Below are 16,020 nucleotides of genomic sequence, written 5' to 3' on the forward strand. Positions count from 1 at the left end.
AGGGGAGGCAGTAGAAGTGCTAGCATCTGGTTCCAGGGCTGAGAGAGGAAGTGTGAAACACCCCTAGAGCAGGGAAATCCTACTGAGCAACAACAAGCAGATGAGGGGTTTTAGAAGTCAGATGCCTTGCAGTAATCAAGTCAGATTTTATAGGAAGCAACGAGGAAAAAGTAAGAGGGTTGGGCATGGTGATGCATACCTTTAATCCTGGCACTTTGGCTATGGAGGCAGGTGAGGGTCTAAGTTCCGGGCCAGCCTAGTTTACACAGTGAGTTACAGGTAAGGCAGGGCTACATAATGAGATACTGTCAAAAGTTAAAAAGAATTAAATTCAAGAAGAAATTATTCACAAACGCATCATAGGACCTCAAGATTAAGGAAATCTCTCATTCGTAACATTCTAAATCACCCCTGGCTACTCTGAAAGAGGGAAATTTATAACCAGTTGTTTGTCTTTGACCTTCCACCCACTCACATATTTGCATATCTCAAGACCCATAGAGCACGAAAACATCAAAATGAAGCCCACTCTTCATTACTGTAGAATGATATGTAATTTATTCATATACTGACAATTAGGCAGTACTCAAAATTCATTTAAATAAGCAAGTGGTTACACAAACATCTAATAATACTAAAATCGATAGTCCCAAAGTATAAAATACCATGGGTATGAAATACCATGGCAAATACTATTCGACAGACTACAGTCATAATTCCAAACTAAATCACATTTTTAAGAAGATGATTCTTAACAGTTGGAGGATGGTTTTGTTTTCTCTTCTTCCAAGCAACTTCTTCCACTGACATAAGGATGCTAATTTCAAGAAACATTGCATGGTATCATCACTTAGGTTCCTGTGTCGTAACACATTTTATTTTTTGCAAAAAATTTAAAATATTGCCCCTCAACATAAAGAACAAACCAGTGAGCACTCAGTCCCCTAAGCAAGGAGACTCAGATCTGGGGAGCGCTAAGGACAACTCTGGGTTCAGCAAGAGGCAGGCAACGAGAAACCCTTTTTTTTTTCAGCCTTGGAAAGAGATGGCTTCTTTTCTGGGGTCTCCAAGCATCATATACATGTTTAGACATCCAAGCCGTGAGGTGATGGGAATAAAATAATTTCCTATCCTGATGACTATGACATAGTTGCAGCTACAGTTAAGTCAGGCTATAGTTCTGCAGGATTTCACACAAGGATGGCTCCTATTTAAGCTAGTTTCTTATAGCCTCATTACATTTTGGTGAAAGTGCAGCTATATGGGCAGGAAGAGTTTGGCTTATCATGTGTCTGCATTATTTTAAAGTCTTATTATACTTTACCAGAATGAGGTCCGAGCATGAACCCAGCTTGAGAAGCTAGCAGCAATCTTCATGGAACATCTTGATGAATATGAACACAGAATGAGACTCAGCTAAATCTCTTACATACAAATTACAGCTAGAGAATTATTACACATCCTTAATGTTGAATGATGAGGGGGAGGGAAAAAAATCTAAAAAAAAATATAGAAAACTTTCCTCACACCCGGGCGTCAGGGACAGATGTTTAACACTGCACGATGCCACAATATGAGCAGTCACTGGAGGTAGATACTCCAGAACCAGCGGTGTTTGGGGGAATCTTGGAATTATGACCAAGAGATGAAAATACTGTACCAAAAGTCATGCAGATATATATATATATATATATATATATATATATATATATATATATATATATATATATATCACTATGTGCATTAGGTGTGTGAGCTGCCACCTAAGCAGGGATCTAAGACGACAATGAGGCAGTGGGCAGTTTTTGGGGATATCCATTGAAACCAGTGTGGGCACTACATGTTGATTAAACCTTCCGACGCAGCAAAGTGCGGGCACAGAGCCATATTTGGGTTCTGCAGCTGCTTTAGGATCCTCTTGCGGAATTTCTCCCGCACGCGATTAAACTCCATTATATCCATGGGGTCCTCCTCAATCCAGAACTTGTGGAACTCGTGCATCAAATAGCCTGTTAGAGACAAGACAGCGGTAAGACTGCAAGATAACAGCCCTTAGGCACATTCCAACCCACTGTGCATGAGCTAGACCAAAGAACAGTCTCCATGGAGTTCCCAGAAAACACCCGGATCCAGTGTGGCCAGTGTGAATAGAAGCTACCAAGCTGCCTACTTCATTTTCTCCTTTTGCAGCTAATGTTAAAGATTTCAATCCCACAAAGCAGGAAAGCAAATCACTTCTGTCATCTCTTGAATGTGAATCACATTGGGAACATATTCTCTTTTTTTCATAATTGCCTTTTAACGCTTCTGAGTGTTTGCCTGTTGTGTTCCACACTGTGTGGGTGTCCTTTGGAGACCAGAAGAGGCCACTGGATCCCCTGAAACCATAGTTACAGTAGTGAATTGCTATGTGGGTGCTGGGAATTGAAGTGGATGCTTTGCAGAGAGGCAAGTCAGAGCTCTTAACCTCTGAGCCATCTCTCTAGCTCAACTTTGAGTTGTGCTTTTCTTTCTTTCTTTTCTTCCTTTTCTCCCCCACCCTCTCTCTCTCTCAGAAAGGGTTCTTTATATAGGCCTGGCTGGTCTGGCCTGGACCGTGCTCTGCAGACCAGGCTGGCCTCAACTCACAGATATTCACCTGCCTTTGCTTCTCAAGTGCTGGGATTAAAGGTGTGCGCCACTATGCCTTTATTTTCAAAGATTTCAGCAATATTTTCAAATACTTAAAATTACATTTATTTCTGTATGCATGTTTTCAGGTATGTGGGTGTGTGTGCAGGGGATAATACTAAGCATCTTCTCCCCACCTTTAATGTTGAGGTGGACCCTCTCACTTGAATCCAATTCAGTTAGTCTACCTAGCTGGCTTGTTCTGGGGAGTCTTACCCTGTCACCTGAGCACTGGGACTGCAGATGGGTCATCACACCTACTTGGTATTTATGTAGATTCTGAACTGTGGTCTGTGTGCCTTACCCAATGAACCATCTCCCCAAACCCCTGGAACTTATTCTGGAAGGCTGTCGGTGACGCCTTCATCCTTCCCATCCCAGCTAAATTAATACAGTGGTCCAGTCTTTCAAAACCACTCCACTTTGCCTTTTCCCTGCTTGATATTCAATGTAACTAAAGTTTTAAATTGCCCAGACACATCAAACAAATGTATTTAACCATCTATTATGAGACAGTAAGAATTGTAAATCAAGTCTGAGCTCCACAGACTTGGCCATGAAGCTTCGCGAAATTGTTATTAATGCTGCCTTTCAAAGCACAATTCCATATTCAAATGCTTTTGTCTTTCAAAGTTGCTCTCCGTGAACACTCTGTGATGAGACTTTTTTTTGCATAAATGTTAAGAATTTGAAACAAGAATCTGTTTATTGTTTCTTTCTCCCCCACTTTGCCCCCATTCTTTCCAGCACACTGCATGTTTTTACTCACATCTGAAATAAAGTGTGAATACTTCCTTTAAAAGGCAATGTTATGTATTTGGATGTAGGAAACCCAAATGCAACTGCAGGCCTCTCTATCAATTAGAAAAAAGTGAGTTGAAAAAATAAAAAGAAGAAGTGAATGCTATAAAGCGGTTCCTTGTCTTAGCTTTCGAAGGTGCAAGAAAACACAGCCAGAACCCTGGAGGGGACTCTGGTTAGAGTCTCTTTTACTTTGATATTTAAAGAAAAACCAGGAGGAAGGAGCTTAAGAAGGAATGGGGGCACAGGAAGACAACAAAGAACAAACGAACACACTCACTTGAATAACAAAGGGAAACCCAAAGCTTTTCCTCTGTAGCTAACAACGTACGGAAATACTTTCAGCATAACCCTATGAGTAACAATAAAACTTCATTTATTCATATCCCATTTGAGGTGTCCTCTCCAGTACACATTGTGATGGCGACCCACTGATACTGCCGACTCACCCTCTTATCCCTCTCCCCCTGCATGCTTAGGCATACTCACACAGCATTAAGAGCTCAGAGAAAAAGGCCGAGGGAGCAATCATTTTCACTTATTTTGGGTTCTCTATTCAGCTCCTTTTCTTTTCTTTTTCTTTTGGCAAGGTCTCTTGAACTCATTCTGTCGCAGAGGACTTTGAACACTCCCCTGATTCTCCTGTGTCCACCTCTCCAGTGCATTGCCACACCTGGTTTATGTAACACTGAGCGCTCCATCAGCTCTACTGCATCCGCAGCCCTACTCCATTTCTTTCAGGGCAATGGGCAGTGCTGCTTTTTTTTTTTTTTTTTTTTTTTACCATTTCTGACGGGAGGCTCTCACTCCCCTCCCCCAGCTGGCCTTGGGGCTACACAAAGCCGACTACCAGGGAAGGTGGAAATTAACTCCACCATTATCCCAGGAGCTGTCTCTTCTGTTTCTATTCATCTGACCCTTGCATTCCGGAGGGGACCCAAAAGCTGCCCCAGGCTTGGGCATCTCCAGGAACGGCATTGACAGTTACACATATAAGGGAAGGATTTTTGTTTTTGTTTTGTGTTTTCAAAGGGCCTCGGTACGCAGTACTAGCTAGTCTTCAATTTGTAATCTTCCCGCTTCAGCCCAAGATTTTAGAAGGTTCTTGGGCAGAAAGCTGTTGGCTTCTATTCACAGAACAAATCCAGTTCCTCTCTGGCGCTCGCAGTATGCTGTGTCCAGCTTTCATCGCTTCTTCAGGTTGAGCATCGGCCTCTCCATCATAGCTCATGTGCAGTGGGTGACGGAGTCTCTGTGTCCTGGTTGTTTCCATACATAACCAGAGCACTATTTCTTCTGATCCCTGCATCTTACTCACCAACAAGAACTCAATCCTCTGTCCATTTCAGTGAGAGGAAAAGTCCTCTAATATCTTGAGAATAGCCTAGGGTAATTTGTTTGTTTGTTTGGTTTTTGGTTTTTCAAGCCAGGGTTTCTCTGTGTAGCCTCACTTTGTAGGCCAGGCTGGCCTCGAACTCACAGCAATGCCCCTACGTCTGCCTCCCGAGGGCTGGGATTGAAGGTGTGCGCCACCACGTCCAGGTAGCCTAGGGTAATTTTTGAAACATGAAGACCCACCCAGATTCAGCCAGATAAATCACATATCACTGCGGTTTAAAAACTAAGGTCTAGAAGACTCCATCTTTTTACATCCCCTCAGGCCCCTTTCTAGGGAGGTTTCAACTGATACAGTTACAAAAGAAATGAATGAGAATTCATAATTCCTTCATTTCTTAATATAGAAGATGCACATCTACTTTTTCTAACTTGTCTCTCAGCTCAAGTAGATATACTTGAGCTATTTTTGCTAGGACAGCCAGATTTCCTTCCCTCCTTTTTCTTATTAATTCTTCTCTCATATATTACACCCCAACCTCAGCTTCCTTCCCTCCTCTTCTCTCTCCCAGCCCCTCCCCCACCTCCCTTCTCCCCCATGTCCATTCCTCCTCAGTTTCCCTTTAGAAAAGAGCTGGCCTCCCAGGGATCTTAACCAAGCATGGCATAACAAGTTACAATAAGACCAGGCACAAACCCTCGTTATCAGCGCTGGACGTGGCAACCCAGTAGGAGGAAAATGGTTCCCAAAACAGGCAAAAGAGTCAGAGAATCCTCTCCCACTGTTAGGAGTCCACAGTAACACTAAGCTACACACCCATGACATATGTGCAGAGGACATGGTGCTGACCAAGATAGGCTCCCTGATTGTTGGTTCAATCTGTGAGCCCCTAGGAACCCCGCTTTGTTGATTCTGTACGCCATTTTCTTGCAGTGTCCTCAATGCCTCGCCTCCTACAATCCTTCCTCCCCTGTCTTTCACAGGATTCTATGAGCTCTGTCTGCCTAATGTTTGGCCGTGGATGAGAGTTAATTTCTGATATTATAAATCATAAATTTATAGTATTATATATGTATGTAATTATAAAATTAAAGTCATCCATGCTGCATCCATCTCATTATCATACTCCCCTTGACAGTGATAATACAGGTACTGTGAAAGCCATTTTTTAAAATTTTGACTATATGTGTTTATATGGTGCAATGTGGTCATTTGATGCATGGGTATGATGTGGACTATCAAATCAGAACATGTAGCATCTCTACTCCTTTTTTTTTTTAACTAAACAGTTTTTCAAGACAAGGTTTCTCTGTATTACGTTGGCAGTCCTAGGCTCCTTTTGTAGGCCATGCTGGCCTCGAACTCACAGCGATCCACTTGCCTCTGCCTCCCAAGTGCTGAGATTAAAGGCGTGCGCCACCACACCCAGCCAACTCCTTCCTTGTAATGAACGATTTATTTTTCTGTAGTGCACATAAAGATGCCTACTCTTCTACAATATGCAGGCACACTGGCACCTTGCTCTTAAGGGGATGTAGTACATCACATAGGTCTAGAATAACTCAGACGCAGTAGTTTCTCCCATTTTCCTATTGGACACACAGTTACAGAAGACCGCCTTGGAGAATGACGGCGCTTCATAATCTGACACCATTGTGATAATACTTCCTCTGTAAGTACAAACGTAAACACAAAATCCCTGGGGACAGATTCCCCGAGACTCTCCCTATCTTATCAGGAAAATGGAAGAGCCTTTCTAACATGGTTGCAGTAAAAATATGGAAACGGTGACCTGGCTTCCAAAGTGCATTCAAAAATGCATTTGGCCTGTTGTCTGATCAACCCAACTACCAGTTGTGTATGTAACAGATACACTATTTGGCACTGAGAATGAGGAAAAAGGTGGAGTTCTCATGTTTCCTAATTCTCTGTCTCTTGAAGAGAGAGAGCGAGAGATGGGTATCCAGTTTCTGACAATGATTTGTCAGCTGAGAAAGCTGACAGAGTGGTGTGGGAAGGGGAGGGAGAAAACAGAGTCAAGCTATTGCTTCTAGTTTTCAATTTCGTTTAGCAGTGCTGTGGCTTGCCCAAGCAGATGTCATAGCTCCATCTTACAGATGTGGACACGGTTCAGCCAGGAGGCTTGAACAGTGCACAGCCACAGAGTTAACATCTGGAAGGCAGGGCTGAAGCAGGCTGCCATCCCACCATCACTACAGGCTGCCTCTCTTAGCGTCTTCTGTTCCTCCGTGCCTATTTCTATGCAATAGTTCCTTCTCTTGAAGGTCAAAGAAGAGATAACTCCCTCCCTCGTCTGCGCTGGTCCTTCCTCTGATCACAGCACCTAATCTTACCCCGTTACAGTTAGTTGTGTGCTCAGTGGAGCTTTAGATTGGATGTCGTTTTTTTTTTTTTTTTTACAACACGGTGCCTTGGCAGCACAGCGTTCACTAAGACTGTGAAGCCAGGACAGTAGAGCCATCACATTCTTATTTCCTTTCCTCTAGATGAAATACTTGCTTTGAATACTAATTTGGCTTGCTATCAGGGGCCCCGCTGCATATTTATTGCCGCTTAAATGTGTCTTGGTTTTTGCTTCGCTGCATCCTGTTGGCAGAGAGCAGAGGCAGGTGCAAGGACACCGATAATTGCAGGAATATTACAGGGGCGATGTGCAGAAGTGACCATGCCCAATGGTGGGACAATGAACCCAGGGCACAGTTTGCCTCTTCTAAAGATGCCTGTTCTCAGTCCATGACCTAATCTGTTAGGGGGTTTTCTGTTCTCTCTAAAACCAGAAGAGTGTCCTGGGAAATAAGATCCTGCTTCCTGTTTACTTACCTGAGCTAGGATTCTTTTGAAAAGCCCATCAATTGGGTAATGCTAAAACATTTCCCTATTAGCTACACCCTCTTTCTCCCTGAAAGGAATATCATCCAATATTGTAGAATCTTATCTGCCTGTCAGTCCATCCATTTGTCCATCCACCATCCACCCAATATATAGCTGCCAAGCACTCTCAACTAGGGTGAGTGTATAGCGATGAACAAAGCATCTACTCCTACCCTTCAATGCTGATTATTTCTAGTGTCAGCTCTGATTCTTCCCTGGGAGATGTCAGATTTTTAACTCCAAGCAGATGAATTAAAAGTCTGCAGGCTTCTAACTCATCAGGAATCTATGGCATCTCATAGGAATGTCCATTCTGTGGCTTCCAATGGACCTTCCCGAAGGAACGGACCTTCCCAAAGGAACGGACCTTCCCAAAGGAACGGACCTTCAGTTTGCTGGGAATTAAACTCATTCTATTTCCTCTTACATTTTCTAAGACAGATGGAAACTGTAGGATAGGGTGACTTGTAAAAGGCTAATGAAAGGCAGAGCAAGAGGCTGTTCTTGTTAGCAGTTTATGACTGTGTTCTCTGGCATGGCTCGAAGCTCTTCAGGGTCCATCGCAAGTTCTTCTCCTACATTTCCTGTATCATGGCTAATCGCACCCCCTCCCTACGATGCTGCTGCTTGGGTCTGCTGTGCTCTCCCGGTTTATGGCCCGTGCCCTCAGCATGTCTCTGGTTGCACCACTCGGTCCCCATTGCTTCACTTTCTGCCGCGCATCCTTTGGGTTTTCACTGAAAGTAGCACCTGCTTTAAGGAGCTCTCTCGGTCTCTCAGACTGAGTGGGTAAAGGCAGCAGTATACCTTTCCAATGGTTTAAAACAGTCTCTTCACTTCCCAGTACACTGTACTTATTTGCTCAGATGCGGTATTCCTCAGTACAGATAGACTCTGATCTGCAGCAAAACCCCAGCCGTATTTGTTGGACATGGAATTGCTACAGGAGCGAATGTAATACCGCAGTGGTCAAGGCAGGAGGTGCGAAGCGTCATGTGAGGAACTTCTGTTGTCTACTAACAGGTTATAGAGTAAGTGCTTCTTTTTCAGTCTTACCAGCTGTACGTGCACCCCATCAGAGAGTTTCATACAGTTTGATGAGAAGACAAAATACCACAAAAGACGGTGCCCTCCTTTACCTAACCCTCGCTCTACAGTTGCTTCACCTGATTCTTTGGGTAGCTCCCCAGAAGCTGCATTCCACTTTGGGGCTCTTCTTTAAACCTCTATTTACAGAAGATACGGGTTTATCTCCTGTTCGGGGATGCAGCCATACTCAGTGTCTTACGGGTTTTCTTAACCCAGTACCAACTGCCTGCTTCGTTCATTGACTTAGTTTTCCATTTAACCACAAACCACTTTCCCGAAGGGTTCCAGGTGCATCCTAAATGTGTTCCAACGTGGTAAATGGTCTCTTAGTTCCAGAGCTTTGTGAAATCGAGATTTGTTCTTCTCAGCCCGTTGTGTGGGCCCCACCTCAGGATGGCCGCTTTCCTTCATCTGAAGAATGCCTTCATTCTCCTCCCGGAAAGACTGCCTGTCGTCAGGGTAAATTTATGCTTCCTAGAATTATTCTTTTATTTTGTGGAAACATTATATTTCTCAAGAGTTTCCTGATCAAGTTATGGGGAAACAAAAATATTTAAGACCTTGCATTTATTAAAGAAAAAGTCTGTGCTGTTTTGATACTTAATAAGTGAAATTGAAACTGTAGATCACGTTCCCTTTGTGCCATCTTAAGTTCTTGTAGTCACCGTTCCACTGTGTTCTAGAATAAAATGCTGCTCTTGAGAAGTCTAGTGTAATCTTGATTCCAAAGTGCTGGAGTGACAGTTTCAGAAAATTTCAGGATCATCTCTTTACAATGTCCTAATATCTCATAGTGACATAGACTTCAATCTATTATGTTGATTTGGCAGATTTTAATCTATTATGTTGGCATTTAGAACTTAAAATATGAAGACCCATCCTTCAGGCCTAAAGTTTTATCACCTTTATCTCCTTCCTTCCTTCCTTCCTTCCTTCCTTCCTTCCTTCCTTCCTTCCTTCCATGTGTGTGTGTGTGTGTGTGTGTGTGTGTGAGAGAGAGAGAGAGAGAGAGAGACAGAGAGAGGAAGAGACAGAGAGAGACAGAGACAGAGAAAGAGAGAGACAGAGAGAAAGAGAGAGAGAGCATTTATGGAGAGGCCTTATAAGAGTTGGTTCTCGCCTTTTATCATGTATGTCTTGGTGATCGAACTCAGATCTTCATGCTTAGCAGCAACTGTTTTCACCCACAGAGCCATCTTGCTAGTTTTTTCTTGATTAATTTTTTTGTCTGGTTCCCCTGAGTTTCCCCTTGTTGTCACCGCCCCCTTACACAGATAGGAGACTTCTCATACCGGCCCTTTCATGCTTCAACCTTCTTCCTTTCTTTAACTTTTTATCAACACCTTTTTGACCTACTTTCTAGGCAAGTCTTTCAACACTACTTTCTAATCTTCTTGTGAATTTCATTTCTGTCAAAACATAGAACCCGGCAGTCAACTCAGGCTGTCTTTAGGGTTGTGTTCTTCAGTGTTAAGTCACGCTAGATCAGAGGGAGACAGATAAAAGTCAGACCTGAAGCTGACACATTGCATATCATATAAGAACAACAACAACAACAACAAAAAAATCCACGATGCCCAGAAATATAAGCAAAGGTATTTACATGAGAAAATAAACAGACAAAGAACTTAACACAGAGCAACTTCCTCCAAGGGCCTGATGTAGCACCATCACAATGACCTCTCAGTTTTGACCCTTGTCTGGAGCTCTCTACAGAAACACACACAGATAATTAAACAGTAGGACACTTACAGAATGTTTGTTGGAAGTGACACAGTGTTGGAGCTTCAGGGGCGATGTTGTAGAAGTGTGTTTTTAGAGCGCCGCTCACGAGCAGATTATATGCCAGATCGGTGATATTGATGCCCACGATTGCAAAGGAGTACCTGTAGGTAGGACCCACAAAACCCAAAAGTGTTGCAATATGGGATATAAACACCTCAAAAACTGATAACCTGAGCTCTAAATTCCTGCCCAATCATTAGAGTGCCAAGCCTCCCATCCAGCTCTACTACATCAAAGTCTTGTCTTGTAAATCTATCACAAAGTTTCAGGAGCATGTGCTAAGAGAATTGAGAGCTTATGTGCTTTGACTTGGTAATTCCACTTCCAAACACATGGTAGGTCAGTGGCCAACGCTGACAAAGCTTTATGTTTAAGAATATTTATTACAGCATTATTTATCATGATGAGACATAGAAACTACTCAAATATGGCAGGAAGATTCCTAGAGAAATTAATTATGGTAGTTTGGGGTGCTAATTAAATTATGGTAATTTTACAGCTAACTAAAATTGTATTATTAGAGACTTTAAAGCAAGATACATGCGTAGAACAAGCTGGGATTCAGTGTAGGTGCTCATGGGCACGTGAAGAAACGGCTAGAAGGAAAAGCTATGAGTCTCACTATGGGTGTGCACAAGTGATAGGGTGGGCTGAGTTCTGGTTAGTACTCCTGTGGTTTTCAAAATTTAAAATTTTCTGTGGGAAATATTGTTATCACTACAAAGTATATCTTATGTCCCTATTCTACAGAAAAGAGAACAGAATACTTAAATTCTCCCTGTTGTTATAAATCCAGCATAGTAATTTGTTTTTGTTTTTTGTTTTGTTTTGTTTTGTTTTTTGTTTTTTGAGACAGGGTTTCCTCTATGTAGCCTTGGCTGTCCTGGACTCGCATTAGACCAGGCTGGGCTTGAACTCACAGCGATCCACCTGCCTCTGCCTCCCAAGTGCTGGGATTAAAGGCGTGCACCACCATTGCCCAGCCAGCATAGAAATATTTTAATGAAATAGGCCACTAATAATATTTGTTGATTTGTTTGTGTCTCGTGTGCCACGCATGTATGTCTAGAGGTCGGGAAAGGATTTGAGCACTCTTTCCTTCTACATATAGGTTCCAGGGATCCAATGCAGATCACCAGGCTCAGTGGCAAAGTCCTTTACCTGCTACGGCATGTTGCCAGGCATCTAAAGTAAACACTTAAGATAATTTTAAAAATTCACTTTAGTGTTCTATGAGCATTGGTGTTTTGTCTGCATGTGTATCTATGTACCATGTGACAGCCTGGTTCCCATGGAGACAAGAAAACAGCATTAGGTCTCCTGGAGCTGGAGTTATAGATGGCTGTGAGTCACCATGTGGATGCTGGGAATCCCACCCAGTTCTGCTGTCCTCGGGCCAGGGCTGACAGTCTTCATGCACAACCCGACACTTACCCAATTGCTTTATCCATTCTCTTCTTCTCCCATTCTGTTTTGCTGAACTTGCTGAAAGAACAAATAAATACATCAACACTTAATATTTATTTTATTCTTGCTCTCTTTGAATGCCTATATTAAATTAGTAACTACACATAGATAATATATGTTACCCTATTATCACACTAAGCAGTCTGAATGTGTCACTGTTAAAAACAACAGCACAATCTCGGCGGCGTGGTAACACACATCTGTAATCCCATCAGTCCCCGCTAGTGTTGTTGCTTTCAGAGTTGATATATTCAAACTGCTTAGTGTTGGATAACGTACGTATACATATAGTTAGCGGTTTTAACATAAGCCAATGCAGGAAGATTTTTGAGTTATAGGTCAGCCTGAGCTACGTAGTAAGACCTTGTCTCAAAAACAAACTTTAGAGTTGGAGCTACATACAGTTCTTAAATTCATCTAAGCTGGAAAAAGGAGGATTTTTCTAGAGCAGATGGCAAATGACATGCCACAAACACTCATGTAACTCCATAGCACACAGGCACAGAAACATTGCACAGGATGACTATTTAAACGCATGTGCTTTCTACTCTGCAAATGACTGGCTACGATGCCAAATCATTGCTGGATTTCATGTTAAGACATTCCTATTTTAAAAGTGTGTTTTCTAACCAACAATCTATAAACTAAAGAGGCACCAAGAGAGTTTGCCTCTATAAAAGATTCATCTTCCAAATGGGTTGAACTACACGTGAAATTAAAAAAAAAATTGTAGGTATCCATTTTCTCTTCAACAAAGCTTTTGAAAGTCCACAGTGCATCCATATGTATTAAATGAAATCTTGTGTCTATAGTTGCTCAATAAAATCTTTGTCTGCATTTTAAATATAAGAAAAGGCCAAGTAGTTTCCACTTATTTGATTACCTATAAGATGGCCCCTAGGCAAACAAACGAAAACCAACAGGCATAATTCTCCTCTTAAAGTTGCATCTACCTTTATCCCTGCAGTTACTTGAGGACTCTGTGGACAGTCACAATGTATCATGCTTGCTGAAGGATACCTGCGAACATGCCCTTAGTCCATATATAGTCACGTCTCACTGTTGGATACCTGAAATATGTAAGACCTGATAGGAGCTACGATGATGCCACAACTGGTCAAAAATACTTCTTTCAGACAATCATGTAAGAAGTGGATTCGTATTTCCGAGACACCGTGATTCACATTTGGTGACCTTCACCATCAGTTGGAAGCAGCTAATACAAAAGCCTCTTTCTCTTTGACTGTCTTGTAGCTTGAGGGATAAAGTAGGTTCTTACAAAGCACATGCACAGAGGCCAGTCTTCTTGAGAGCAGGCCATAGCTCCTCAAGTGCGCTCTGACGGCCTACGAAGGAGCCTCAACTGCGAAGCCTCTGTCGACCCTCCCTTGTTTCAGGATGGCTTCTTGACAAAATTAATCTCCCTTCAATGGTTATTCAAAAAATATCTTAGGCTTGTTATTACTTCCCCAGATTGCAGACTATTCATGGCTTCTGGTTCTGAGGTGAGAAACACCACTTGGAAGGACTTAAAGACTCCCAGCCATCTTTAATTAGAGGAGTTCAGAGGCTCCACAGTGCAGAGCTTATGCAATCCAGAAGATAGAGTTGAAAAGCCAAAGTAGCTTGAGTTTGACCATGTAATCTGTCAAGGAACAGCTAGATGACTTTAATGGGTTTCTTAAAATAAATAAAAGTAAAGAAAATGAAATTTTACTCTTTTAAGAAGAGATTTAGGTATTTGCTATTTATACACTATTCTGCCCAAATGTGTGCCTGCATGCCAGAAGAGGGCACCAGATTTCATTATAGATGGTTGTGAGACACCATGTGGTTACTGGGAAGTGAACTCAGGACATTTGGAAGATCAGCCACTGCTCTTAACCCCTGAGTCATCTCTCCAGCCCCCGAACTTTTAATCTTATAAAAGACCATAGATGTAAGTTTGGGAACAAACCCAAGTCATCTGGTTTCTGAGTTATAGATTGGTATACGAAAGCCTTCAGCTTATTTAGCCAATAATCATTAAGTACCATCAGATGGAGATTAAAAAAAAAAAAGGCTTATGGGACCCAGCTGGTAAAATAGAAGGACTCTTCATGAGAAGAGCTACTATTTATAATAATTAAATTGGAAAGACATCAATTGAGGCCAGGAGTGGGGGGGGGCAGGTTTTTAATCCTGGCACCAGGGAGGTAGAGGAGCTCTGTGAGTTTGAGGCCAGCCTGGTCTACATAGTGAGCTTCGGGTCATCCCTAGCTACATAATGAGACTGTGTCTCAAAACAAACAAACAAACAAACAAACAAACAAACCCTAATCGAAGACCAAACTTTCACTATGCAGAAAGATTTCCAAATAAAATGTCCTTTGAGGGGACTAGGTCATATGTGTGAGATGTTGACCTTAAAGGAAGGATTAACCCTCCTTCAAGGCAGGCATAGCTCAGGCTTCTTGACCTAGATTAGCTCAATCGGGATTTTAGCTTATAAAAATGCAGCCCACAAATAACCAACCATATTAGATTAAGAGTTGGTGAATGCTTGCCTTTAAAGGTGTTTTTCATAAGTCTACTTACTTTATAGAAAGTCTTAACCTATTCATTCTAAAACAGAATAAAGCAAAACACAAAAACAAAGAAAATACCTTATTTCCTCCTTAGTGATATCCCTTCATGTATTCAGTCAAAGAAAAAAAAACATCAAATAAATGCAAATGAAAACACAAATACAGTCTTGAACTGTAAAACAAAAATAGCCTAAGTAAGCCAAGCCTTTCTCTGTTGTTGGTCTTTGACTCTGTGACTTCAGGTTTCCCTCTATGCGCACCCCCTGGTTTCGGAATTCTTTCCTTTATATCTGTCCCTCCATGCTCACCTTTCAATTTTCCTAGACACCCTTGACACGCACCTTACTCGAAGGACACCTCTCTGCATTCTGAATCCTGAAATGCCTATCTGAAGTGCTAACCTTCCTGACCAGCGCCTGCCAAAAAGGCTAGTGAGGGCATTTTAAGCTTGGCTTCCAGTGAGCCGGCTCTTCCGATATTCTTCTCTATAGATCCATGTGGGAAATAATATTTACTAATCCAAAAAACCTAATCCTTCTTTTTAATTTCGAACAGTTACCTGCATTTTGGGTGAACAGAGTCGGAGAGGACCTGCTGAGCCACTGTGGCATCCCGTTCTGCGAAATATCTGCAGGCAGAGGGAAAGACAGTCACCTCACCTGGTGGGAGGCCACTTGGCACTCAGAGACAGACGCTGGCATGGGGCCATCATGCTTCTAGAGCCAACAGACTTGAAAAAGTAACTGTGAACTTTGTTTACTACCCAGAGAGCCAAGTATACAGTGAGGCATTATCGAGGATTCGGGTGATTGAAGTGATGGAAGACACCATAGTCGAGGGCCTGAGAGAAGCAGAACTCCACGCCCTTCCCCTCTCCCCTTCCCTCCCCCTCCCCTCCCCTCCCCCTTTCCTACCCTCATTTTTTTTTCTTTTTTTCCCCTACCCTTCTTGTACACACTTTCTCTCCCTTTTTTCCTCCTGTCCTTCCTTCCTTCCTCTTTCCCCCACTAAGGCAGTGCCTCCCATAGCTCGGGTTGGCATTGACCCCATTATACAGCCAAGGATGAGTCCTGCCTGACCCCTTTGCTTCAGTCTCCCAAGAGTTAGGAGTTACAGCTGTGCGCCACAAGGGCTGTGCGCCCAGATCAAAGGGATCTTAGAAAGCAGTCACACTCTATTTGAATTTTGGTGATTAGGAAACATCTCACCGAACTTAGGGATGTTAATAAAAACCAAATTTCTGCCTTGGGTGGGGCTTGGCAATGAACTTTCATAACAAGCATAAAGACTCACACAGCTTCAAATGTACATCGTAAAACGTATTTAACGCAGACAATAATAAAACTACAGCAAAGTTACTAATGTCTGCCTACACAATTCATTAGACAAACCTAAGAAGGCAAGGAAAATTTA

At 42.4% G+C, this 16,020-nt stretch overlaps 1 protein-coding gene across 4 annotated transcripts in view; it reads right to left on the reverse strand.

Moving 5' to 3' along the window:
- Positions 1–535: 535 nt before the first annotated feature.
- The window catches only part of ELMOD1 (ELMO domain containing 1), a 55,481-nt gene continuing 39,996 nt past the window's right edge, over positions 536–16,020 (reverse strand). For 3 of the 4 annotated variants that reach the window (XM_084781887.1, XM_084781886.1, XM_084781888.1), the window contains 5 exons: positions 15,167–15,235; positions 14,686–14,709; positions 12,008–12,058; positions 10,541–10,674; positions 536–2,009 (listed from right to left, as the gene is read on the reverse strand). In XM_084781887.1, the coding sequence (XP_084638013.1) occupies positions 1,837–2,009; positions 10,541–10,674; positions 12,008–12,058; positions 14,686–14,709; positions 15,167–15,235 (451 nt within the window). In that variant the 3' untranslated portion in view covers positions 536–1,836. The remainder of the gene's footprint in view (positions 2,010–10,540; positions 10,675–12,007; positions 12,059–14,685; positions 14,710–15,166; positions 15,236–16,020) is intronic. The other variant, XM_084781889.1, reaches the window with a different exon arrangement.

The sequence above is a fragment of the Acomys minous genome (genome assembly GCF_964271855.1).
Source record: "Acomys minous genome assembly, chromosome: 5".
NCBI lineage: Eukaryota > Metazoa > Chordata > Mammalia > Rodentia > Muridae > Acomys > Acomys minous.